Source organism: Canis lupus, chromosome 20, assembly GCF_011100685.1.
Source record: "Canis lupus familiaris isolate Mischka breed German Shepherd chromosome 20, alternate assembly UU_Cfam_GSD_1.0, whole genome shotgun sequence".
NCBI lineage: Eukaryota > Metazoa > Chordata > Mammalia > Carnivora > Canidae > Canis > Canis lupus.
In genome coordinates, this window is record NC_049241.1 from 18,127,652 (window position 1) to 18,154,944 (window position 27,293).

Genomic DNA, 27,293 nt, shown 5'->3' on the forward strand with positions numbered 1-27,293 from the left:
GTTACAGCATGGTATATACCATCAATTTCTTAAAGCCATTATGTGCCTTGAAAAAATAAAACTTGGGAGAATGACCTTGATAAGTGATTGAAACAAAAGTCTACAATTGTGAAATAATACAGATTAGTATATTTGGGGGAAACTTAGTAGATTTTTTTAAATGTGTGGGAGGGCAACACAATAAAAAATGTGTGCAAAATGCCTAACTATTGACTTCTTTGTCCTCTTTGTCCAGACTCCTGTTCCAAATAGCTCTACAGAATGTGCTTGGTTTCTAACGTTTTAATTACAATGGAAAAAGATGTCAAATATTTAAGTAATTTTTTGAGAGTGTGAAAATTTTACTGAAAAAAAAAGAATGTACATTAAGTCTAATTCCTTACTATCAGGCAAAAAATTAACTTCATTCTAGAATGAATCAAATGTACTTAGGAAAATTGGATAGAAACAATTGAGCCACATTTAAACAAACAGGAAACAGGCAAAAATGAATTTCAGTGAAAAGATGCAGTTTTTTTTGGCTCAGAGTGAGGATTAGCTATGCTAGAGAGAGCAGTAACTGTGTATGAGTGTGGGATGTTCAAATGGAGCTGTGTGTATGTGTTTAAGATATAACTGAAGGTACAATATTAGCTTCAGGTATATAACATAATGAGTCTATATTTGTATATATTGTGAAATGACCACCACAATAAAACTAGTTAACATCCGTTGCTACACATAGTCACAAATTTGGGGTGTGTAATGAGAACTTTTAAGACCTGGGACAGCCCCGATGGCCCAGTGGTTTGACGCCGCCTTCACCCCGGGGTGTGATCCTGGAGACCCAGGATCGAGTCCCATGTCGGGGTCCCTGCATGGAGCCTGCTTCTCTCCTTCTCCCTCTGCCTGTGTCTCTGCCTCTCTCTCTCTGCCTGTCATGAATAAATAAATAAAATATTTAAAAAGAAAAAAATAAAATAAATATAAAAAATTTAAAAAATATAAAAGACCTACCTTCACAGTTACCATTGCTGTACGTTAGATCCTCATGACTTATTTTATAATTGGAAGTTGTTTTGTGTGTGTGTGTGTGTGTGTGTGTGTGTGTGTTTTCTTTGCTAGGAAAAGGTAGTCCCTGGCAGACTGTGTCTCAGCACTGAGGGATCCAGGGCAATAAATATAGCTTCTCTCCTCCTACACTCCCATCCTTTTATTGGCCAAATCCAGTGAGAAGCCAGAGGGCCAGGGTCATGTAGCCCTCCTAGAACTGAGAGCCAAGTAAAGAAGAATTGAAGATAGATCCAGATTTGTCTACCAAAACACTATTGGATGCATTTTGCCTGCCTTATATTTATTTAAATATGTTTGTTCTAGTAGCTAAGTTGAAATATTTGTCTCTCTGAAAATCTTTAAGTATAAACAAAATTACTTTAATCTACTAAAATAGTATTTCTGACTTAATACCCATATTTTAATGGCTAAAAAAGTGCCATTTTTCAATACATTACTGTACTTTAATGGCTTAAAAAAGTGTCATTATTCAATACATTACTTTTATAAATTGCACTTTGTGTTAAGTTTTAATTAAGTGAAATCTCTTGTGCAATGATATTAAGGACTCCTCATAGCAGGGACATTAGTTTTTGAGATAACCAAATTGCTTACAGAAACAGAGATAGCATTTTAAATCCATATATTCCTCAAGTTTGTTTCTGTTTACTCATCCAGAAGATGTAGTTTTGGAACCTAGGCGAGGTTTGGTGGGGTGAGGTCCGGAGCTAATGACCAAGAAAGAATTCTTGAGACATCTTTGGTGCAAAACAGTGGTTTTATTAAAGCAGGGAGACAGGACCTGTGGGCAGAAGGAGCTGCTGCCCCAAGGTTGTGAGGGGTGGCTGATTATAATACTTGGGGTTGGGGGAGGTAAGGTAAATGGAGATTTTCAAAAGAACTTTCATAAGCTAAAGAGGACCAGCAAATAGTGGAGGCCTTGCCGTTGTCAAGTTAAGGTTGTCTTTCCCTCTAGCAAGGCATTAAAATTAAGACAGTTGGGAGCTTCCTAGGAATGTATAGCATAGCCTATGGTGAGGAGGGGGATGTTGCAGGGTGTCAGCCTGTGCTTTGTCTTCAGCTAGCCTTCTGCTCCCTCATCACACCAAAAACTTCTTACACCAAATATTTGGGGTTTTTCTCTACACTGACCAATTCTCCTGCACCTGTTGGGTATCCTAAAATTGAGTTCAATTCTGACACTATCAACCTAGAATTAGGTTCAGATACCACAATTAAGGGTGTAGGACGCAAGGCTGCCAGTTCCTCCACCCACACACACACCCATACACACCTCAGATGCCATGCCTCCTGTACTTCTGGTTGACTGTAAGTCAGGAGCTCCCACAATTTCCTCGTTGGGTTTGAGATCTTGCTGGTACAGCTCACAAAACTCAGGAAAGTACTTTACTTACCATTATATATTTATTATGAAGGATACAATTTAGGAACAGCCAAATGGAAGAGATGCATAAGACATCTTCTGTAGAAGGGGCACTCACAGAGCTTTCACACCGTCTCCAGCAGCATTACCCCTTCAGCATCTTAGTGTGTTCACCAACCCAGAAGCTCTCTGAACCCTTCGATTTGGGATTTTTATGGAGGAGGCTTCAGTACATAGGCTTTGATTACATCAGTGATCATTAGTTAACCTCAATAACCCAACCTTCAGCCCCTTGTCAGGAGCTGGGGCTGAAATTTCCCACCCTCTATTTATAAGGTTGGTTCCCCTGGCATCTAGCCCCCATTCTAAAGCTATCCAAGAACCAGCAACCACCAGATAGCTCATTAGCATTCCAAAGGAGATTCCAAGGGGTTGGGGATCTTTGAATCTCCGGTGGAAAGGAAAGTGGCATTTTAGACTTCATTTGTTAAATCATTTAAGAATCCAGTAATACTGAGTGCTTACTTTGTGCAGGCTTTGCTGCGGGTGGTAGAGCTGTGGTAATAACCAAGACAAACACAGCGTCAGGTGTGTGACCACAACTTGGCATCTGTCCCTCCTGCTGTCTGCCATACCGAGAAGTGCAGTTGTTTCTCTTCACAGGGGTACACTGGTACTAGCAAACCAAGGCACAGTGATACACAGCTATTCAAGAAGATGGGCTCTAACTCTCATGTATACAGCAATGGAAAAATGCTGAAAGCCACAATTATTCTTGTCACCTGCTCCTTTGCAGTGGATTTACCTTTTATTTCCCACCCCCTACCCCCAAACTCAGAATTTGCCACTCGAAAATGCGTATCTTCAATTCTGGAAAACGCTCAGATGTTTTCTCTTTTGTTGTTGCCTTTTCCTTCATCTCTTCTGAAACTCTGGTTGGAACTTTTCATTTGATTGATGTTTGGTATCTCTTAACCTTGCTTTCATAATTTTTTTTTCTCTCCATGTTGTCTGGATTTATTCATTCTCTTTTCAATCACGTAGACATGATTCATTTTATCACTTAATTTTATCAGTGGCTTTATTTTTTAATACTGTATTTTTCTGATATTTTTCAAATCCATCCAGTTTTCTTTTGTTTTTTTTTTGTTTGTTTGTTTGTTTGTTTGTTTTAATCTTCTACTCTGATGACATAAATTCAGGCCCTTCTTTAGTAAATTTGGACATTTAGATATACTTACTTTAGGATCCACTTTAGATCAGTATCTTGTAGCTAGTCTCCCACTAGCTAAGTCTGCTAACTTTTTTTCTTGTTGGCAGAGTTCTTTATGTATTTTGCAATATTTTTCTCTGCTCATCTTTAGTAGATGGAACTTTCATGTTCTGTCATTGTTATATTAATTCTTTTCCTCCAGATGTTATACAAACATATATATACATATATATGTTCTGTATCATATCTTTTAACTGAAGTATAATTGACACAGTCTGGACAATTATATTTGCAGAGATTCTTCTTCAGTCTAGATACTTTTCCTTTCTTCTTTCCTACATTGCGGTATATCTATAAAACCCAAATCAGCATGGAGTTATAGTCTGTTTTCTCAGGTATAAGACTTTTACTATTTAAACCCAAACACAACTGAGAGGGAAAATATGATATTTGTCTTTATTTCATTCTCAACTTTTTCCTCTTTTATTTTTCTTTTTTCACTTTTTTAAAACTTTTCCCTATTTAAGAAAAAATTATCCACCTTTAATAAATATTTTTAAGCTAAATTATATAGACATAATGTATTAACTACTCATAGAAAATTGGGAATATCAAGTGTACTACCCTGTTTTATTTTTGTTTGAGTTGTATGCATATTTATTCAATTTTTTAGAATTTTAATCAATTCTAACTAATATCACATTTCAATTTGGCACAAATTTTCTCTGTGGTCTCAATATTTCTAATATGTGTCAGCAACCAAGTTCTAAAAATAAATCCCTCATCCTAGCCCATGGAGTACTTCAGAAGCATCCTGCTATCAAAAATCTTAAGTACTTTTTATAAGTAAATCTATAAGAAATATTCCTTATGCCAATTGAAAATTAATTTCATTTCTTCTTTAAGTCATTCACTTAGGGAACACTTTTGTAGGCAACTTATATTGAGGTAATTTGACATATCAAAGAAAGAATGGCCCATGAGCTGAGACCAGTGTGTATGACCCAATGGCCTTGATTGAGTTATTTATTAACTCCTTGGTGCCTCTGCTGTTCCATCTGTTAAGGGAGGATTTTAATAGCTCATAATTATGTGATTTCTTTCCCCAATCTATATTATGTCCAAGGCTGCAAATTTCAGGCTGTCTGTAACATTTTATTTTAATTATTGATTATGTGTCATTCTTAGTTAATACGTAGATAATGCTTTCAAGGGCCGGGAATGTGTCTTACCAAGTTGGAGTCCTCTAAACCTAACACTACCTAGTGTTATCAGTTGTTGAATATGGAATCTGTACCAGTTTTTTGTATCCATTAACAATTTACTTGGCTATGGCTTTATAAAAGACAATTTTGTATGTTATCTTCAATTAATGAATACAATCTATGTGGTTTTCTTTTGTAATGGTAAAACAGGTTCCCTAAGACATGTGGATTTTTCTTTGCTAAAATGTCATCATCAGGTTTCACTGTTAACTTAATAGAAACAACATATTCAATTAGTCCTGATCATTTGAATTCATATCCTCCTTGTAAGGTTTTATAAGAATTAATAACTCTTTTCCAAGAGAAATGCACTTACATATATACATGGACACAGCATTTTACATGAATTTAAGGGGTCCTATATACCAGTATAAATATGAATGTAAATATGAATAAAAACACATACATTTACATTCATAAATTTGCACATTTACACACATATGTGCATACATGCATATATATACACATATACATATGTAGGGAAAATATTGTTCTAGTATATTAGTGTGCTAATTTAGGATCATTATTGAAAAATCTGAGATTTATACTTAGCTACTAATTTTTTTAAATAAAGAATTTTATGGTTATTCATTTTTTTAAAAAACAGTAATTTCTAGTGTATTTTTCTCAGAGGGCTAAAACTGGTCACCAAAGTAGCTCATAAACGTGCTTTGTTTGGACAATGACTTTAAAAAATGGAGCCAACACTAAATTTGAACCATTTCACATTAAAATAAAGGTTTCTCCTTTTCTTAAAAAAGAAAAACAAAAAATCACCTGGGTGGCTCAGTGGGTCAAATGTCCAACTTGATTTCAGCTTGGGTCTTGAACTCAGGGTCAGGGAGTCAAGCCTTGCATTGATTGGGCTTCACACTCAGCAGGGAGTCTGCTTGAGATTTTATCTCTCTCTCTCTCTCTCTCTCTTTCTCAAATAAATAAATCTTAAAAAAGAAAAAAAGTCCTGTAAATATTGGCTCTATCTTCCCTCAGTCAACCAGAGCCAAACAGTGGCTCCCTTACTAAGATGAAACTTGGCTGGCTATTTTGCCACAGTCCCCACAAGTGTCTGTTGCCCTCATGACTCTGACGGCTAAGGATCAACTGCCATTTTCATTGTGCTTGAACAGCTGTTGACATACACAAATTACAGAAATGGTCTTCCGTTTTCATATTTCACTATCAAGAATAGATCAATGAAAGTCAGACAGAAAGGGCACATGATGCAAGAAAAACAGGAGAAAAAAAAAAAGAAAAACAGGAGAGAGCATATGTATTTCTTTATGAAAGCAAAAAATATGTACCCAGTGTGCTTTACACATTTATGTTAAGTGTCTGGTCCCTGCTTTACAGGACTAAATGGTAATATCTGGCCTTCTCTTGAGGAATGGCTGTACTTTTCCTGAACCATTTGGTGGTTTTGATGCCTTTGCTGTTTGTGTTGGTTTTGCTTTTACTTTATAGATAATCCAAACTTCCTAGCAGAGCATAGCAGAACTTTATAGCAAAGACTGGAGATAGGAAACATGTATTTTTATTGTATTTTCCTACGCTTCTTTCTTTTTTACTAAATATTCTCATTAACCTATTTTTATGCCTTATACTACATATGCATTTATCTTTATATAATATCTTGGATCATTTTCACAATTCAGAATAATGAAATACAAGTAAAACATGTTATCATATACTTAAATTTAACTGTGTTAACTGCTTTCCTTTTCTCTTCAGCAGCTCTGCATGAGCAGGTGGACTTGTTGACACCTGGCCATCACTGTAGGATAATCCAGTGGCCAGCTGGCTTTTTGATAGTCTTTTTTTTTTTCTCCGACAGTTCACTTTCTTCCCGGAGGGAACCTCTAGCATTGAGTGGAGGTTAAATAGAGTTGCCAGCATTCTGATCTTGAGCTTGGACCTAGTTGGTTAGGGCCTGAGAAGGGGGCGGGGTGCACTTGCTTTATTCAATAAGATTTCACCCTCATTTTCCCCTTGATGAGCTGTAGTCAAGCACTTACTCTCTTTGACTTTATCTGGCTTCTTCATGTGCTTATTCATTTTCTGTCTCCTCCTGCCATCCTTTTTCTCTCACTTTTGTGGAACAGAACCTAATGGAACACTTAGCACACACGAGGTCCTTAACCAGCATTTGTTGCATAAATGATTAATGTATATATAGTACAGTACCCATTTTCATGAAAATCACTTCATGTAAAGGGGTAGTACTGTTTGTGTCAACCTTTCGCATCATTAATGTTTTTCTGTCCACCAGGTGCGCTATTGGAATAACGGAGAAGAAGAATCATCAAGCAAAGTGAAAGTGGCAGGAAATGAGACGTCAGCCAGACTCCGTGGCTTGAAGAGTAACTTGGCATATTACACAGCTGTCCGGGCTTACAACAGTGCTGGGGCTGGTCCCTTTAGCACCACAGTGAATGCAACCACCAAGAAAACTCGTACGTATATTCTGATTTTTTCAATGGCAAGGAAGTAATTTATGGTAGCTTTCTTCATCATTTAAAATGGACAACCCAAGTCAGTAAGCACACTGAATCTTACAAATCCAACCCCAAACCCTTGGAAATTCAGTCACATATATCTTTGTCTTTGTGATACCCCTGAATCATTAGATAGAAACCCCAAGTGAAAATAAATGTGTACCTTTTGAAAAATCTTAGTATGGGATTTTTTTTTCTTTCAAAATGTGATAAACTTAGTTTAGTTTCATGTTTGTTTGTGTTTGTTTTTAGTTTTCCAAAGCTTGAGGATTTCTGGTAAACATGAGTAAGTTAAATTTCATACTAGAGAGTCGAGTGATTTTCTTGTTTTTTGCTTTCCTACTTTATTTAAAAGATGCCAATGTGCATTAAAAGGTTACCACCAGAAGATGTTGGTCCATGTGAATATACCAATACTTTAAAAATCTGACCAGAGATGTTAGTTGCCTTCAAAGCTGAGCCTTTGTTAGTTATGTATTCACAGGTAAATTCACAAGCCGCAATTATGAGCTATACATAACTTGGCTTTGAATTACACTACAGGAAAATCAGTAATTTGCAATTTTATAGTCTCCCACATATATTTCAGTTAAACTGAGAGCACAGATATGTTTTTATTTGTTGTATTTTGTTAGTAACTTCTTGTAGTACAACTGTTTGAATTGTCTCTGTCATGTCTTCATCATAGCTGATAGCAACTGAGAATGCTCTATGTCCCAAGTGCTTTAGATGTATTCCCACATTTAAATTTCCTAGCTACCACAGGAGGTAGCTATCATTATTTTTAGCATCGTGCAGGTAAGGAAATGGGCATGAAGGATGAAATACTTTTAACCCAATAATGTATTACTTTTATTTACAGAAAATTATTTTTCTTCTTGTTTTCAAAATTTATTAACTCGGTAAAAATGTTTGCTTAACTGGCTGCATATGGGAATGAGACATTAATTTTGCTTGATTTCTGTAATGCATTTCTATATCTGTATATAATCCTCAAATTTTTATGAGACCATACATTTGTTAAATAAAATTGCTGAGAATACCAATAATATAAAACTGAATATCACTGGCTAACTTTGTGGATAAGTTAAAATATATATAAAACATAATTCTACTACTTTATTTTTTTTTTAAGATCTGATTTATTTATTCATGAGAGACAGAGAGAGAGAGAGAGAGAGAGAGAGGCAGAGACACAGGTAGAGGGAGAAGCAGGCTCCACGCAGGGAGTCTGACGTGGGACTCAACCCCAGGTCTCCAGGACTCCACCCCTGGTCTCCAGGATCACACCCTGGGCTGAAGGCGGCGCTAAACCGCTGAGCCACCAGGGCTGCCCTACTACTTTAGATTTTAGTTAGCCAGTGTTAATTTGATCAGCGAAGTTCATGTTCATGTTTGAATTATCTATATAAAAGAGAACTCAATTACCAGTTTGCTGATATAATGAGATTGCAGAGCAAAAGTTTAACACAAACCATTGTAAATCTTCAGTAACATACATTTACAATCAGCCAACTCATGGAATAATTCAATATTGTCCTTCACGAGTTAGTAGGGGAAGCCTGACCCCAACCTCTTACTCATAATACATTTCAGGGGTTAGACCAAGGAGTATACGGGTTTGGAAATATTTAAACTGAAAACATTCTGTGTTTAGAACTTCTCGCTAAATGTGTTTGGTATTCTCAATAACAATTCTGAATTAGTAAGATTTAAATATACATCATTATTTATGTATTCAAAGCACAGCATCAATCAAAAATTCTGATTGCAAGAATATATGCAAGCAAGTTTATCTGGCTCTTCCCTCTGACTTAATAATTGATATGATTACTTGCTAAAAATTTATGATTATAACAGTATGACATCATCATGGAATCAGTGAAGAACTTAAGTTGGTAAAACATAAGGAAAAGACAAATAATAGGAATATTAAGATAATGTACAATGAGTGAAATAAAATTTTAAAAAGAAATTTTTATGATTTCAGTGTAACACATAAACACTCAATCTAAAGTAGAAATATGCAACAATAATGATGGTGATTATGATTTTAATGACTGACACTTACTGAGCAATTTGCAGTCACTATTCTCAGTATGTTTTGTATATTGATTCTCAGTTCTCACAGCAACACCATGACTTCAAAGCTGATGGTAGCCTCACTTTAGAGATGAGGATGCTGGGGCATATAGAGGTTATTTAACTTCCCTGAGATCACAGACTTAGTAGCAGGATAGGCATCCAAATCCATACAGAGTCTTAATTCTTCGAGCCTCTCTTTCATCCATATAATCAGAATATCTGTGTCTCATTTAACATCAGTGTTTTTTGAGATTTTACTCCATGCTTAGGATATGGGTAATGTGATCAAAGCTAGACAGGATTCCTTTGCTCATGGAGCTGTAGTCTGATGGGAATTCCAACAATTGAATAAAATCCCTCAGAAAGTGATACATTCTTATTTCTACAATTCAGTGGAATTGCTTGTTGATCTGTAGTGTTATTAGGGAAAAATTTCCTACCTTGGGTCAGAGATTGATAGAGATAATTGAAATCCTAATTATTCTAAGATTGGATATGAGAAGCATGTTACAAATTTCAATTTTATGTTAATAATTTTCCTTAAAGATACCAAAATGCAAGTAAAATGGAACCCTTTAAAATTGTTCTTGGGGATGCCTCAGTGGCTTAGTGATTTAGCACCTGCCTTTCGGCCCACGGTGTGGTCCTGGAGTCCCGGGATCAAGTTCCACATCAGGCTCCCTGCATGGAGCCTGCTTCTCCCTTTGCCTGTGTCTCTGCCTCTCCTTCTGTGCTTTTCATGAATAAATAAATAAAATCTTTAAAAATAAATAAATAGATAGATATATAAATTAAATTGTTCTTATTACTGTTACTGGCAACTCTTAATAGTCATCCTAACCTTTGACTTTGGATTTAGCTTCAAATCCTATAAGAATTTTGGTAAGATTTTTGTGATTATCTCTATATAAAGAGAATTATCATCATGCTTCAGACATAAGTACTAAAATAACATCTTTGACTGTTTTCTTGCTGTCTGATTTCCCCTCTGGATTATAAACTTTATGGGGAAAGAATCCTTCTGTGTCTTGTTCATCCAGCCCTAGTGCCCAGCATGGTGCTACAGACCATGTGTTAAATACTGAGTGGGTAGCTAAATGGATGAATGAAATTTAAAGTAGCAGGCCAGCCTGAAGGACTATTATTAATCAAATATACTTCCTCTTGACTGAACATTGTGAATTCAAAACACTTAATGTAGTCTTTTACCATCTTGCTTAAAATGTGCAAGTTTCATGGACTCGTAATCATGGAATTTAGTATGCAAGCCTTTATATCAATACAGATCTTGGGTGATTATTTTTGATTAATGTAAAATAATACAAGGATTCTCAAGTTAAATGCTGTAGCTTCCATTAAACACTTAATTTTTGATATCCAAATACTTGTGTTTTTTGGAAGCATTTCTGAGTTAAACTCTAATTAGCCTCTTTAAGTAATCTAAAATGGGTCTCTGTTACTTGCAACCCAAGGAGAGCTAACTCTTAAGAACATCTTGTTTCTAAAGGCACTGATGAGGAAAAATTGCAGATGGCATGTAAATGATGAAATTTCTTGGCTTCTAAAAGGAAACATATTGAGAATTTTATGTTCAGAGATTGCAAGAAGGAATTTGTAGGGCAAATATTCTGCTTTGTATAACTAAAAAGTCAAGTGGTAATTCTGGCTTTCAGTATGGATGGATTTAGCACTCTACCAACATCCTCAAGATTCATCTAATAAGACTTCATACTGAATATTTCTAAAACTAAGTTTTTGACTGTCCCATCCACCCCATTTAGAACCTGTCCTTTCTACAACATTTCCTGTCTCAGTAAATTAAACCCCAGTATTTCAGTTTCTCAGGTCAAAAATCTTGGAATCACCCTCAACTCTTCTCTTTCTCTCATCCCCTACAACTGGTTCAGAATCTGACTCTGCAAGAACCTACCACATCCCATTGCTTTCACTGCTGTCACCCTGATGCAAGGTGGAGTATCCCTCACATGGATCAGGGCAATGACCACTTTCTGTTCAGCCTCTCCTCACCCCTGTCTCCCAAAGTCCCCAGTATTGCTCAAGATGTCCCATTTCATCTCACTTCAGATAAATACTAAATCCTTATAATGCTTAACAAGGCTTTATATGATCCATCCTCCAAATCCTACTCTGACTTATTTCCTACTATATTCGTCTTTGCTCACTCCACTTTCACTTTAGGGCCTCTGCATTTGCTGTTCCCTCTGTCCAGAAAGTTCCTCCAGCTATCCAGGGCTTATTCTCTCATCTCTTTCAGATCTTTGCTCAAGTATCAGCTCAGTGCCACCCGAATATATACTGTATTTAATATACTGTATTTAAAAGTGCATCTCTCATCTCCTGACACTCTTTCTCCTTCCCTGCTTTGTTCTTGGGTAGAGCACTGACACCAACCTCACATTCTATAACTCATCCTCATTTATTTGATTGTTGTTCTCTCCAGCCTGCTTTGAATGGAAGACAATTTTTGTCTTTCAGCGCAAAAATTTTACCCACTTTGATCATAACTCCCTCCTCAGACTTCTTTCTCCAGTGTTGAAGTAATTATAGTTGGTGCCCAATAATGGATGTTGAACAAACAAGACTCTCTCCATCTCTTGGCTCTGATGGAATCATTCTCACCATATTCCCCTTTCAGGGTAGAAGTATTGCTATTTGCACCTTAAGGCTTGTTTCTATCAACTAAACGCCCTGGGAAAAGTGGACCACTCCTTGCTGATAACTCCACTCAGAGCCAAGGATGGTTCTTCTTGGCTCATTCCAGAACCAATTGTTATGATCAGTTGATAGAAAACCTTCCCTAGCCTGGCCTGAATCACAGGCCCAGACCTTACCCTGGAACAAGGGAATACTATTTTTTTTTTCCTTCAGTGATGATTATACATGTATGTCCACTTGATAAAACAGAATAATATTAAATGATACAATGTTTTACCCTTGAGATTTTTGCTTTTGCAAGTAGAATGTTCATCCATATAAGTTGAGCTAAAATCAATTGTCTAAATTTAAGGAAACCAATTAAGTGTGTTCTAAGGAATTGAAAAGGTAATGTGAGTAAAACAAACACTAAAAGAATATGAGTTAGAATATTTCAGAGGTTTAAAATGAAATGAATATTCCTATTTCAAATACACAATTTGGAAGTTCTCGAGTTTTATGTGTATAATTTAATTATCTGATTATCCACTCTAAGTTATGATTTAGGAAAAGATATCAATGCAAGGTTTCCCAAATTTTATATGTGACTTCTCTTCTCAATTTTTGCCATTCCTTTGGGTCTCTTCTAATATGTACTCGGCAGTCTGTCTTAAAAAGTAGCTTGTAATACCCACCATTTGCTTCAGCGTGGATGGAACTGGAGGGTATTATGCTGAGTGAAATAAGTCAATCGGAGAAGGACAAACATTATATGTTCTCATTCATTTGGGGAATATAAATAATAGTGAAAGGGAATAGAAGGGAAGGGAGAAGAAATGGGTAAGGAATATCAGAAAGGGAGACAGAACATAAAGACTCCTAACTCTGGGAAACAAACTAGGGGTGGTGGAAGGGGAGGAGGGCGGGGGGGTGGGGATGAATGGGTGGCGGGCACTGAGGGGGGCACTTGACGGGATGAGCACTGGGTGTTATTCTGTATGTTGGCAAATTGAACACCAATAAAAAATAAATGTATTATTTTTTAAAAAGTAGCTTGTAATTTTTGCTTTTATAAACTTAAAACTAAAATGGAAACTGAATATGGAAACCAGTATCATTGCCATAAATTCATGCTAACAAAATAATAAGGCAAATAGTAATAAAATCAATAAGAATAATAAAATTAACAAATAAGTCACTCCACTTTTTTAATACTAGCAACATGCTCTTGCCTATTCAAACCTCTAAACCTGCTTCCTCCTGTGTTTATGATATTAGTATCTAAGAGATTATTAAAGACCTAGTATCCCCAAATCCAGCTTTCTCTTCAAACCAATAGGAAAAGTAAAGGAAATTTCTCACTAGGTGACTAATGTTATTGTTGGATATACCACAAATCACAGAGACAGATATAGAAACACTGTTCATTAATGCACATTCCTCAGACTTAGGAGCAATGGAGTTTTTTTGTCTTTGTTTTTGTTTTTTTGTTTTGTTTTGTTTTGTTTTGTTTTTTGTCTATGGACTTCAACAAAATGATTTCTAATTTTGTAAGTTCTGAAACAAGATAATAATGTAATATTGAACTTGAACAGAATTCAGTCAGGGAGTTTCAGCTAATAAAAGAACAAGTCATTCCTCTGGCTAAATGTGTAAATCTTATGAACTTTACTTTGTTGGAGCTTTGGCACTTTTTTGGAAATATTCCACTTGCCTACAAATTCTCTAGAAATTTTTAAATGCTTTTACTTATAGTTTACAAATTGTATTATTTTTATTATTCAAAGAAGGAAAGATTTTGGTCAAGGAAATTTCCAGTCTTTTAAAACAAAGAAAGATCTTCCTCTCTGACATTCCAGGTTAGACCTCAAGAAAAGTCTTTTCTGAGTTTCAGATGAGTTATGTAGATGTTTTTGTTGTATAGTTAAACATTGAGTCAGCTTCCTATTATTAGTCATTTGTTTATTTGTAATAATTCTAATGGTTCCTAAACAAATATGTCTCCTTATTTGGGAGAAAGTATCTTTTCATTACCTGATCCCTGTACAATGTCACATGTTTAAGCAGTTTCATGACCAATGCTAATGTTCAACTCAACTGAACTCCAACTATAAAATACGGTTTCTAGCTACTGGTGAGAACAACCACTTACCACTAGGTCACTTCATTATCATCAAGGAGGCAAGAAAAAAAAATTGAGATATCTATTGAATATTCCATAATTAATCATAGCAAACATGTTCTTAAAATTCTATATGTTCTTAAAATCCCAGATTTTGAAAGTAAATCCAGTTTCACCATCACCACTATGAAAATATCACTATTGAAAATTCTGGAAAATAATATTCTTAATTTTAACAACCTCTATTTTTTATTATATAAAAGAAAACATGTTTATTGTTGAAAATTTGAGAAAAAAAGAAAACTGAAGAGAAGAAAATAAAAATCACTCATAATTCTGTCTATTCAGAAATATCACCATTAATTGTTGGGCTTTCTTTTCAGGCTTATATTCTATAGAATGTCTGTTGTGTATTGGAAGTATGCTGTGTATTAGTTACCTATACATCATAGCAAATCCCATGGTCATTAGCAGTTTTTCATAAATAGGTTAGTGTATGTATTATATTTGATTGTGATAATATACCACAATTTAATCATTTTGCTACTGGTAAACATGCCTTATATTCCTAGCTTCATCCAGTCAACAGCCTTATAGTTATCATTTACTCATAGGCAAGAGGCTGCAGACTAAGTAAAATCTATAAAGCTGACTTTGAGGAGTCTATGAATCAAATACACAGAGGATATCATGATGGGTGGTTGAAGAACAACAATAATAAAGGCCTTCAATGAATAATTTTTGTTACAGCATTTAAAATTACTGAAATAATTTCGCAGCCTGCCAACCAGTGTTGTGCTATATTGTAATATGCTATCTTTCTACTAAAATTGAATTAGTTTTCGTTAGTTTTGCTAACTGACAGAGCCATCCAGACACATAACACCACCACCACCACCCCCGCCTGCCAAAACTAGTATTTATTTCTAAAGAGAAATGTAAAGTCAGATACCTTCAGTGGCTGTCAGGTATAAATGATCAGGGAAGTGTGGCTGGGGCATCTTAGGTCCAGCCTGTTCTCTCTATCCATCAGAGTAGGCCCCATTCTTTCCAATCTAATACTACTCGAGCAATCAGCAATCAAAAATCCAGAATTTAGGGGTGTCTGTGTGCGTCAGTCGTTTGGTCGTCTGCCTTCCACTTGGTTCGTGATCTCAGGATCCTGGGATCAAGCTCCATGTTACTTTCTGCTCAGCAAGGAATCTGCCTCTCCCTCTCCTCTTGTGCTCTTACTCAAATAAATAAATAAAGTTAAAAAAAAAAAAAATCCAGAACTTAAGCTCCTGAGTTTTAAATGTCGGCAACTAAACAAAATTAAAGTACCGGGGGTTAGACCAAAAAAATAAAAAATAAAAGTTTGCAGGCTGTCTAATGTACTTTCAGGTTGCAACTTCCGATTTGAGGTTTTATAGTTGTAAAGCGATTCCACTCTCCTGTGGGTTTTCATTAACAGTTGCTCTCCAAGCTCTTCTCCTTGTTTTACAGTTGAGACACTGTGGCTTCTGTTGGGTTAAGCAAGTAGCTCAGGACATGGGCCTTGTAACTGGCCACAATGCTTTCAGGCCTTTGTCTGAAGTAAATGAGGTAGATTGTTTCTGTGCTTGTTACAAGATGACTCCTGGCACACGAGGGTAGGCAGCCTTTTTAGAGAGATTGTAGAAGCAAAGAGTTCCTGCTTCAGGTTTGAGTCTTTGAAGATGGAAGAGGGCATTGAAGGCTCAATACAAGGTAACTGAATTTGGTGACGATGGAAACCACAAATGGGAATGATTTTGCTAAAGAGAAGGTTGGTTCATGCATTGAGCAAACTCAACCTGTTCCTAATCTGCCCAGCGTTTTGCCATCTCCAGTCCCTCGATATTTGCATGAGTTTAGCCACCAACCCAAACAACCTGTATTATTATTTTCCTTATAGATTTAATAGTTAAATATATTTATTTTAAAAGGCACCTATACAGGACACCTGGGTGGCTCAGCGGTTTAGCGCCACCTTCAGCCCAGGGCATGATTCTGGAGACCCGGAATCGAGTCCCACGTCGGGCTCCCTGCATGGAGCCTGCTCCTCCCTCTGCTTCTGTCTCTCATGAATGAATAAATAAAATCTTTAAAAAATAATAAAATAAAAGGCAACTATACATTTACTAGAAACAGAAAATCCCTAATATTCTTTATTATTAGATAGTAGCTATAAGATTTTTTTAAGATTTTTAATAAAATGAAAATGGAGCAATTATTTGAATTGAAAAATTAAACAGTACAAAGAAATGCAAAGAAAAATAAACCTAATTGATTTCCAAAAAAAAAAAAAAAAAGGAAAACCTGAGAATAAGTTTTACAAAGAATTAATCAGGGTATTTGTGACTATTATTAGTAAAGTGATATTCTTTTCTTGATCACTTGGTTTAAGATGAATTATTTGTATTAAATATTCCCTTAGGTCAATTAGTTGGAATTGTCACTCTGTATTTTGGGATGCTTAGCAGACATCTGTGTGCAGCTGGAAACATACAAGTTATTTGTGTTTGCATAACCACCTTTGTTCTGTATCATTAATTAGAACCTAGTTTTAATGATCCGTGTGTTGTGTGTGAAGTAGATTACCACAGATGTATCAATATTGGCTTCATCCAAAAGAATTACATCTGTCAGTCAAGAATTGGATGTGACAGATTTTTTTAATCTATCATGAAAGTGTGTACATATTTCCAATTAAAAATGTCATCCACTTAAAATCCTCTCTAGTGGAAGAAATGTGGATCCTTGGGAACCACTGATATGGCCTATGGTTAGAGTCAGAGAACATGTTTATCTCATTGCTTACTGTACTCGGAAGGATCCCTAATACATAAATAGTTCTTAATTATATAGTGAAAAACATGCCAGGTGGAGACATTATTCCTCAAGGTCTGTGTCATCAGCTAGAATTAGGTTGTTTTTTTTTTTAAGATTTATTTATTTATTCATGAGAGACAGAGAGAGGCAGAGACATAGGCAGAGGGAGAAGCAGGCTCCCTGCAAGGAGCCCAATGTGGGACTCGATCTCGGACTCCAGAATCATGCCCTGAGCCAAAGGCAGATGCTCAACCGCTGAGCCACCCAGGTATCTCAGCTTTGCTTTTTATTGCCAGCACCTATATGATGTCAGTCATCATAATTTGTTGCGTCTACACAAATTTCATCCCTCCAGGTCCTCTATAATCATCTTCATGTTAACAGACATTTATTCTCTCTTATATGAAGCACTACTTATGTTCTCCCAACAGAATGCCCACTAAGATTCTCCTCCTTTCCCTCTGTTCCCACAAAGATCTAGGAAACCGAAACTGGTAGTATCATTTCCCTACTTTCATTTATTTAATGCCTTCCTAATTGCCTACAGAAAAATCCTTCTTCTGGTTTCTTTGGTCTCTTAGACCTTTCACATCTGGTTCCTACTTGCCTCTTTTTTTGTTTTTTGTTTTTTTCTTTTTTTTTTTTTAAGATTTTATTTATTTAAGAGAAAGAGTGAGAGAGAGAGAGAGCATGCCTGTGCACACACAAGTGGGGGGCGGGGCGGGGGGGAGAGAGAAAGAAGTGAAGCCAACTCCCCACTGAGCAGAGAGACACAGGACTCTATCCCAAGACCCTGGGATCATGACCTGAGTCGAAGGCAGACACTTAACCGACTGAGCTACCCAGGCCTCCTCCTACTTGCTCCTTAAGCTGCATCTGCTCTCTCCCTTCTCCTCCCCATAACCTTGTAACCAGTCAGAACTTCTTAGCTCCCCACTGTGCCTTGCTATTTCCTGCATTTGTGCCTTCACACATGTTTAACCCTATGCAGGATACCTTTCCCTCTTTCGCGTCTATATCTAAAAATCGTAATTTGCCTTTCAAAAACTATTCCAGATGTTGTCACCTCCTTATTCATTTTTTCTTTAACCCTTAACACACTTTCTTTTGCAGGTTTCAAAGCTGATGATCAATGAGTGTTAACTCTCCCAGTTTTGTCTTTGTAAATTGTATACCATTTTGGGGGATGTCTTGGAGAACTTTTAACCATGTAGCTAGACAATTCATTTCGAAATCTGATGTGCTGCATTTGAGAAGTGTGGCCAGCCAAATGTTGTCCTGCTGCCACCATAGGAAATTAACTTCACTAATGCTTACTCTGAATCTTTACCCTATTTAGAATGTTCATTGCACGAATCATTCTTGGGAACACGAAGGAAATGGATTGAACTTATTTTTTGATAACACTGTAAAAGTGATTCCTTGATACTTGAGTTTGTGCTTTTTACATTAAAACATCAGTCATATACAAAATTCTAATTTGCTCTCTACCCTTGGCAAGGCATTGGGCCAGTGATCTACCATATTGATTTCTCTGTGTCATAGACCTTACTGTATATTGTCTCTGCTTACAAGGATCTTATGGGGGAAAACTGGATGTTAATAAAAATAAAACCACAACAAAATGTAAAATATACCTTTGATGAGGATTATGAAGAAAGGACCTAATATCTGAAGAAGAGGCCCCACTTTAGTTTGAGATAGCAGGGAAAACATTTCTGTGAAGGTGGAGGTTGTGACATTCTTGTGACATTCTTGTTTAATATTCATTTTCACATCATCTATAAATCTGTGATCAGTTACTTGGAAGTTAAATAAGGTCTCAGGTACTCTGCACAATATAATATGGGCAGCATGGACTTTGGAATTAATCAGAGCTGGTTTGAATCCACATAATATCTCTGACCAGTTGTGTAGCTTAGTAAGTTCTTGCTTTTAATTTTTAATTATGGTAAAAATACATGTAACATGAATTTTCCATCTTGCCCATTTTTAAATGTATACTTCAGTAGTGTTAAGATTGGTTGTTGTATAACTCATTCTAGAAGTCTTTCATCTTAAAAACCGAAACTCTGTTCCCATGAAACAGCTCCCCATTCCCAACCCCCAGTCCCTGGCAAGCACTATTCCCCTTCCTGTCTTTATCAATCTGACTGCTTTAGGTACCTCATGTAAGTGGAATCATACAGAATGTCCCTTTTCTTGACCTGCTTATTTCACTTTCTGTAATACCCTCAAGGTTCATCCATATTGTAATATGTGTTAGCAAATCTCCTTCCTATTTAAGGCTGAATAATATTTCATTTTATGAAAAAAAAAATATTTCATTTTATGTATATACCACATTTTGATTATCCATTCATCTGTTGACAGACGATTAGAGTGCTTCCACTTTTTTGCTACTGTGAATAATGCTGATGTAAACATGAGTGTTCAGTTGTTTTTAAGTCTCTGGGTCCAGATTAGCCATGTACAGAAATGGATGTTATTATAACGCAATGAGAATGAAGTAAATTACATTATATAAAAGCACATTTTACCATGCCCGTATTATGGTTTTTTTTAAGATTTTATTTATTTATTAGAGACAGAGAGAGAGCGAGCACAAGCAGGAGGAGGGGCAGAGGGAGAGGAAGAAGCAGACTCCCTGCTGAGCACAGAGCTCCCAAGACCCTGAGATCATGACCTGAGTTGAAGACAGCCACTTAACCAACTAAGCTACCCGGGCACCCTGCGCAGCCCATCTTATAAATGTTTAATAAGCATTTAGTTACTAACAATAATAGGATTTTGAACATAGAAGGAAAACTTATTTGGTATAGAATTTTCCAGATGATGGAAAATTCTTATTAGTGGTGATTAATAATCCACCATTTATTCTTAGTAGTAGTAGTAAGAGAGATGATTTAAAGGTGGTTCACAATTTTTTTAAAATTTAAGAATGCCTCATTTATTTTAGAGAGCACCTTAAGAATGTCAGTAGCATATTAAGCCCATTATTGTGTATTAGTGCTTGTGATGAAGCTAAAGGTAGATGTTTATATGGTGGTTTTTTTTTTAAATCTAGTCTTCTTTTTAAAGATAGCAAAAGTTATGAAAGTGGTACATGATTATCTGAGGCTCAGGAAACACTGATATGATTCAGAATAAGAGTAATCAGACCCAGAACAAACCTTAATTTTTTTCTTCCTTTCCCTTTTCCTGTTTCTTTCTTTCTGTTTATTCAAAAGGTATTTGATTCAGGCTGAATTCATTCATCTGTTTTTGGACAGATACAAGATAAGCCTCAATGTTACACTTGCACTTCATCTCTTCTACAAGCCTAGTGTTGGAAGAGATGATTCAACCAAAATTACTCAAGTTTCCTGTAATCTCCAAGCACACACAGCTTTTGGTAGAACAGACCATGCTGGCTGTGCTCTGCACCACATCCAACAGAACCTGTCCTGTTATAGTACTGTCAGGATGCAGGAAATCATAGACTTGGGGGAAATGTTCTAACACTTGTGCATTCATATCATTTGGATTGAGTCACCAGAACGTGGTCAACAGTATTTCAACCCTAAGCAACTGCCGTTAAACATATTTTTGTTATCAGAGCTGTGCAGCTTCAGCTCTCTGAGCTGACCTCAAGTCGTTGCTAATGCCAGATCGCAACATTTCAAAGGCAGCATAGAATAGTGTGAAAGAGCAGACACGCAGCAAAAGAATCTGCAGGGAATACAATCTTGTTTGGTGTCATTAGTCACATAAATGTATCTGAGAGCTCTTCCCATCTGTAAATTCAGCCGTCTTTCCCTCGTGGCATGAGTCAATGATGTTTAGAAATTTCTCTGCATAGCCAATATTTTATATCATTTTCCCATTACAAATTCAGTTAACCAGATCACATTCTGCAGCTAAATCCACAAGTACAACATATTTCAGCACTGCTTTGGGCAATTGCGATGCTGTGGCCAAATGGATAATATTGTGTTTGTTTTGTGCTTGACAGGAAACTGAATTTTAATGTCCTGTCTGTGCTGTCGCTGAACCCCCTTGCCCCAGCATGACTATGCTGTCTGGTGCTCGTGAGAGAGAACTAAGCTATGAACCCAAGTTTTTCCAACCTCAGAGAATTTCATTCATTATCTAATGGAATTCTCATTAATGTTTTAGGGTTTTGCCTTATTTTTCTCAAAAATTGATTTAAAACTTGGAAAACGAAGAGTGAAATATAGACTCTCTGCTGCAGTTTTTCACATGAATAGCTATTACTTCATGGGAATAAATATGAGTAACCCTTATCTTTGATTGCCTCCCATTTTGCCTATCTCATCACACAATTTGGCTTAAAAATCATCCACACTTCATTTTGTGCATCTTTAATCTGCTCAGTTGGCAATTTCTCTCAGCCTCCGGATGTGTCAAAGTGGGTCACACAGCCTGCCTTTCTTGGTAAATCAACAAGCATCCCTCTAGTGGTGGATAAAGGAATTTCCTTATCTCCATTAGGGACAGGTTTCCAGAAGAAGACCCTCAGCCACAATTAAGAAATGTCCTAAAAGATGTGATGACTATGATGAAATGAATTATCTAACAATTTAATTGAACAGTATTTTTGTTTTATAAGCTTTTATCTATTTATCCATGAGAGACACACATAGAGAGAGGCAGAGACGTAGGCAAAGGGGAGAAGCAGGCCCCATGCAGGACTCGATCCCAGGACCCCAGGATCACAACCTAAGCCGAAGGCAGATGCTCAACCACCAAGCCATCCAGATGTCCCTTGAAAAAGCTTTTTTATTTTTTTTATTTTCTTTTTAAATTTTTATTTATTTATGATAGTCACACACAGAGAGAGAGAGAGAGGCAGAGACACAGGCAGAGGGAGAAGCAGGCTCCATGCACCGGGAGCCCGACGTGGGATTCGATCCCAGGTCTCCAGGATCGCGCCCTGGGCCAAAGGCAGGCGCCAAACCGCTGCGCCACCCAGGGATCCCGAAAAAGCTTTTTTAAAGGGCATTTAGCTACTCTTCATCTTTTTTTCTGATTCCACCTATATATACATATATGCAACATATTACCGAAGAGATTTTGCTATACTTCTATAAGTCTTCTATGACTGTCATTATCTGTTCTATGTAAAGTATCACTTCTGTTCAAATCTGTTTTAATTTATCATTTTGCATTTCAAGCTCCCAGTCAGCCACCAGGAAATGTTGTTTGGAATGCTACAGACACTAAAGTGTTACTTAATTGGGAACAAGTTAAAGCAAAGGAGAATGAATCAGAAGTAACGGGTTATAAAGTAAGTTATTTGCAATGATTTCTTTTCCTATTCCTGGCAAGGGAAGCTGGGTTTGAATGATTTTTCCAACTGTGATAATATGGTTGCCATAATCTGATTTTGACAAAGAGATATCAAACTTTTTATAAAAAGGATATCCCCCCCCTCCCCGATATCTGATTTCTAAATATAAATTTAAGGGAAGTAATTTTGGTCATGCAGTGATTTTGAACAAAATTTTTGTAAATTGTTCATGATGTTAATTAGTTACTTCTGATGGTCGCTCATATAGTACTTAAAAAACAACTGAAATTGTTGGCTCTAACCTGTTGGTCTGGCTTTCAAAATCAGTACAGTAGAGGTTTGCTCCATCTCTCCAACCTTACAAATGCCCAAGCCAGCTGGACTCTTGATTTTGAGGACTTGATGATTCTAGTATGTACTAACCCCCAGTTTAAGACCTATGAAAAGAGCGAGGAATTGAACTTGTATTCTGGTGACTATAACAAAACAATATAAGTGAGGTGACATCAGTGTAATCGGTTCTATGAAAAACAGTAAGAGTAGGCAATGTAAGAATTATAAATGTATTTGTTCATTCATTTTAGGTTTTCTATAGGACTAGCAGTCAAAATAATGTGCAAGTGCTAAACACAAATAAAACTTCAGCAGAACTTTTATTGCCCATTAAAGAGGACTACATTATTGAAGTTAAGGCCACCACTGATGGAGGGGATGGAACCAGTAGCGAACAGATCAGGATTCCAAGAATAACCAGTAAGTTGGTCAAACTCAACACTTACTTTATTGATAACATCAGAGTTATGAGCCCCCAAGAATGAATTAATCAATGCCCTTCTGTCTATTTTTTCCCCATGATGTCCTCCATCTGAATGCTAAGAAGTTTTTGGAATATGAGAGATGAGGCTAAGAGAAAATTCTCAAGAGTGATACAAAATATGAAGAAAGATAATAAATAGAAAAGACATCGAAAAATATTTAGCAGAACTTGATCAAGTTGAATTTTTTTCCTTCTTATGAGTTATGCCTAAATTTGCCTTTGGATTGCCTGTAAAGAACAGAATTTCTTAAGCATTTCACAAGAATAATGTTAAACTTACAAACTATTTTTAAGATCTTTGTTTGCCTCCTAGAATTATACATGAATCTTACTAATTCTTTAAAAAAAAATTTTCAAATTTTTTTTCAAAATGGTGGTTTTATTAAAGCACCGGGATAGGACCTGTGGGTAGGAAGAGCTGCTGCCAAAAAATGGAAAATTTAATATTGTTAAGGTCATAAACTGCTTGGCCAAACCAAAAGACACTCCTTTTTTTTTTTTTTAACCAAAAGACACTTCTTAAAAAAAAGTAATTTGTTTCTGATTTCAAAGGAGGTTCACACTAACTTTTCCTTTTAAAATCCAAATTCTACTTACTTTACTATAGAAATTACACTTTTAGAGTGAAGGGAAACAGGCTCACTTTCATATTTAATCAGTGACAGCGGTAGAAGAAACTTCATTTATTCTTTCAAATCTCAAGTCTGGAGTTTGGGGACCTCAGTTAAGTAAAGTAGAAGCTGTCTTGTCTTCATATTCTATTCTGTAGCTCTCAGTGACATAAGTAATTTTGTTCCCTGTGTCATTGGGCTTGACCTAGTCTATAATCTTGGGTGTAAAATTAAAAGCTCTCTCTTTCATCTTAAAAAACAAAATGACTGACATCATTAGGAAGTAACGAGAAAGAGGGGTATGGAAACTTGAAAGAAGTCTATCTTTACGTGAAATCATGTAGACTGCCACACTTAGACTGAAACAAACAAATAGCTAAACTATACCAAGAAAATGGGAAGCATTTATCTCAGAACAGAGTTCCACAGCATTAAAATCTATAAAAACTATTTCAGACTATAGACATTTTAAAAACTGTATGCACTTCAATAGAGCAAAACTAGAAATTTAAGTTTGTTATGATTATTATATTAGGTTTTAAAGTAATTAAGATATGTTCTCTTATTCCTAGAATAGGGCAAGATGTAGAGTTCACATTATAATAGGGCCAGAGTGTAAGTGTAAGGAGTAGGTTCTTTGCTTTTGCAGGGACAGACACTATTTTTGCATTTTGAGGGCTGCTGAATCAAAAGTAGCCTTTCCGTTTGACATGTGCCGTCTGCTGAGCTTGCAAAGACTAGAGCAGACAAGGCCATCTCAGGAAAATGGAGCTTTTTATTGATTGCCTCTTTTTAAAAAGATGATGTTTTATATTATGCCAAATAATTTATCTAGAAATGCATAAAGTAGAAACAAACACAGATTTTCCAAACTCTTATCCAATAAAGCTTTCTTTAATTAAACCATTGAATTATCTCAAAATTGTCAGTAATAGAGTGTAATTGTTTTCAAAATGATTAAGTTGTTTTTGCAATTTCAATTAAAGTTAAATAATACTAAATGAACAAAGCCTAGATTTGTTTTTTAAAAACCTTAAGTATATGAGCGTTTTCAGAGATGTTTTTGGCAAGTAATACAATACTACATTGATAAATAATATGAGGGCTAATAACTTGGGGGTTTAGGTTAGGTTCATGGTATGATTTGATTTTGATAGAGAGGTATTGCTTTTGCCCTGATTATTTATATTGATACAGTCCTTATTAATGAGTTATTTATCATCTTTGACAGATATGGATGCAAGAGGTTCTACTTCAGCCATCTCAAATGTCCACGCTGTGTCAAGTTATATACCCGTAGTATTGTTCTTTATTGTAAATGCCTTGTGGTGATAGTAACTTTTTTAAATTATTTACTAGAAAGTTAATTGGTTACAAAAAAGTACTTTCTTGAAATGCAGTGATTATGCATGTTTTTTTTTCAACTCTGTATTTTTAACTTTCTATAGGTAAAATATGAATATAATAAAAAAAACAGTAAATCTTTTTAGGGGAATCTGAAATGCCTTAATATTTACTTGATAAACCAAAGGAATTTACATATTACCTACATTAGACTTTTGATAAAGATCTTCGTAAGCTATGATTTTAAGCACTGCCTATGGATAGACTCACTTGCTCTCATGTATACACACACATATGCACACACGTTTGTTTGTTAATGTAGAAAATCTCATTTAGTCCAAATGTTATTTTCCCATTACAACAGCATTGCTCAGAAGACTTAATCAGTATTATTCTGAAATGTTCACTTGAAATATTCAAGGCTGAAAATACATTTTTACCTCTTTACATTACCCTGTTTGGAAGAGGGTGCATGTGATTCAAAAGAATGTTGGAAAATGCTACACCAGAGGTGGGAACAGTGCTGTTTTGTTTAAGTATAACAAAGTTGTGAGATTCTTTACAAATCACCTTGCTCTTCTAGCTCTCAATTTTTCGTCTAGAAAATGTGGAAATAATACCTCGCATCTGACCCTGCCCCATACATTGTTAACAGATAAAGAAGGAAATGTGAAAGTGTTCTGTTACCTTTAACACGCTGAATCTGTGCAAAATATTAATATGAATTTACTTAACCATGTAAAAGTCATAAGGACCAGTGGCTTTTTTAAAGTTTGCATTCTATTATGGGTAATGCTTTCTTTTTTTTTTTTCAATAATATTATGAAACTGAAATGATCACATTTTATTCTTTCTCAAATATTAAAAAAAATTAAAAAGTAATTGTTTCCTTCACACCTATGAACAAGCTTTCAGGTTTTATTAAAACATGGTGGAGAGAATAAGGAATGACTTGAATCTCAACTCAAATATTAAACAAAATTCACACAATTCTTCATTTCCAATTTCTGATTCCATTAAGGGACCGTCTCTTTTTTGGATGGTGGAGATGGTTTTTTAATGAAATCCAACCGTCTATCAGAGTGAGTCTGGCAGGCTTTTTAGTTCCTGAGTTAAATTTGTAATAGAACCATGGCAGTGCTGCTGACTTTGATATGTATGACTCAGTCTTTCAATATGTGGTTTTCAAAAGATTGTTGAAGACATGACTTCATAGCAATATGTAAAGAATATATGAAAATCGACAGATTGAGTGTTAGACATTGCAAAATCAATTTTTTTACCTCTTTCCTACCAGTTTCACATTTTGCAGGAACTTGTTCTTCTTTACAAAGATATCAGAATTTGAAGCCAACAGTTCAGATATCAAAAAAGCATAAAAATTAGCAAAATTCTGATACCGTCATAAAATGTTACTTTACATTTAAATATTACATTTAAGATAAAGTCATTATACACAAAGGAGAAAAAGATTTAGAACTTTCTCTGCAACGTCTGTATATACTGTATATATCTAGAAAAAATCTGAATGACTAGTAGATTTCATATGTCCATTGTTATTTCCAGTCAAAAAGTGGGGAAACACTTTCTCCAATACCTGTATTTTATGCTACACGTAATGGAGTTGTACCTTTTTATTATTTAGTAATTCTGATAATATGTTCCTATACTTTCCATTTTCAAGATGATTATTCTATTGTTTCCTGGCATTTGTAGAAATATATCTCCATGAGATATGTACTTCGTTTCATATTGAAAAGTATAAAGTTTATCTTTGAATTCTGTGTGTGTATCCTATGGTTATCTGTATGTATTATTTTCTATTATTCGAATAAAATTTATAACAATCAAATGCTCATGCATGATTAATTGTGGTATGGTAAAAAAAGCATATTTTAAGGGGTGGGGGGAATGGGAGGGCATTATAATAGTTATGCTGATGCTATCATTTCTTATATTTTTCAGCCAAAGTTTAGTCTTTCCATCTTCTAAGGAGATATTTTTTACTTTTTCTATTTTTTTAAGATTTAATTTATTTATTCATGAGAGACACAGAAAGAGAGGCAGAGAAACAGTCAGAGGGGGAAGCAGGCTCCCTGTAGAGAGCCTGATTTGGGACTTGATACCAGGACCCTAGGATCATGACCT

The 27,293-nt window shown here is 35.7% G+C and overlaps 1 protein-coding gene across 4 annotated transcripts in view; it reads left to right on the forward strand.

Moving 5' to 3' along the window:
• CNTN3 (contactin 3) overlaps window positions 1-26,987 on the forward strand; it is a 329,505-nt gene extending 302,518 nt beyond the window's left edge. For all 4 annotated transcript variants that reach the window (XM_038565832.1, XM_038565835.1, XM_038565833.1 and 1 more), the window contains 4 exons: window positions 7,161-7,344; window positions 22,258-22,370; window positions 22,958-23,126; window positions 25,033-26,987. In XM_038565832.1, the coding sequence (XP_038421760.1) occupies window positions 7,161-7,344; window positions 22,258-22,370; window positions 22,958-23,126; window positions 25,033-25,133 (567 nt within the window). In that variant the 3' untranslated portion in view covers window positions 25,134-26,987. The remainder of the gene's footprint in view (window positions 1-7,160; window positions 7,345-22,257; window positions 22,371-22,957; window positions 23,127-25,032) is intronic.
• The last annotated feature ends 306 nt before the right edge of the window (window positions 26,988-27,293 follow it).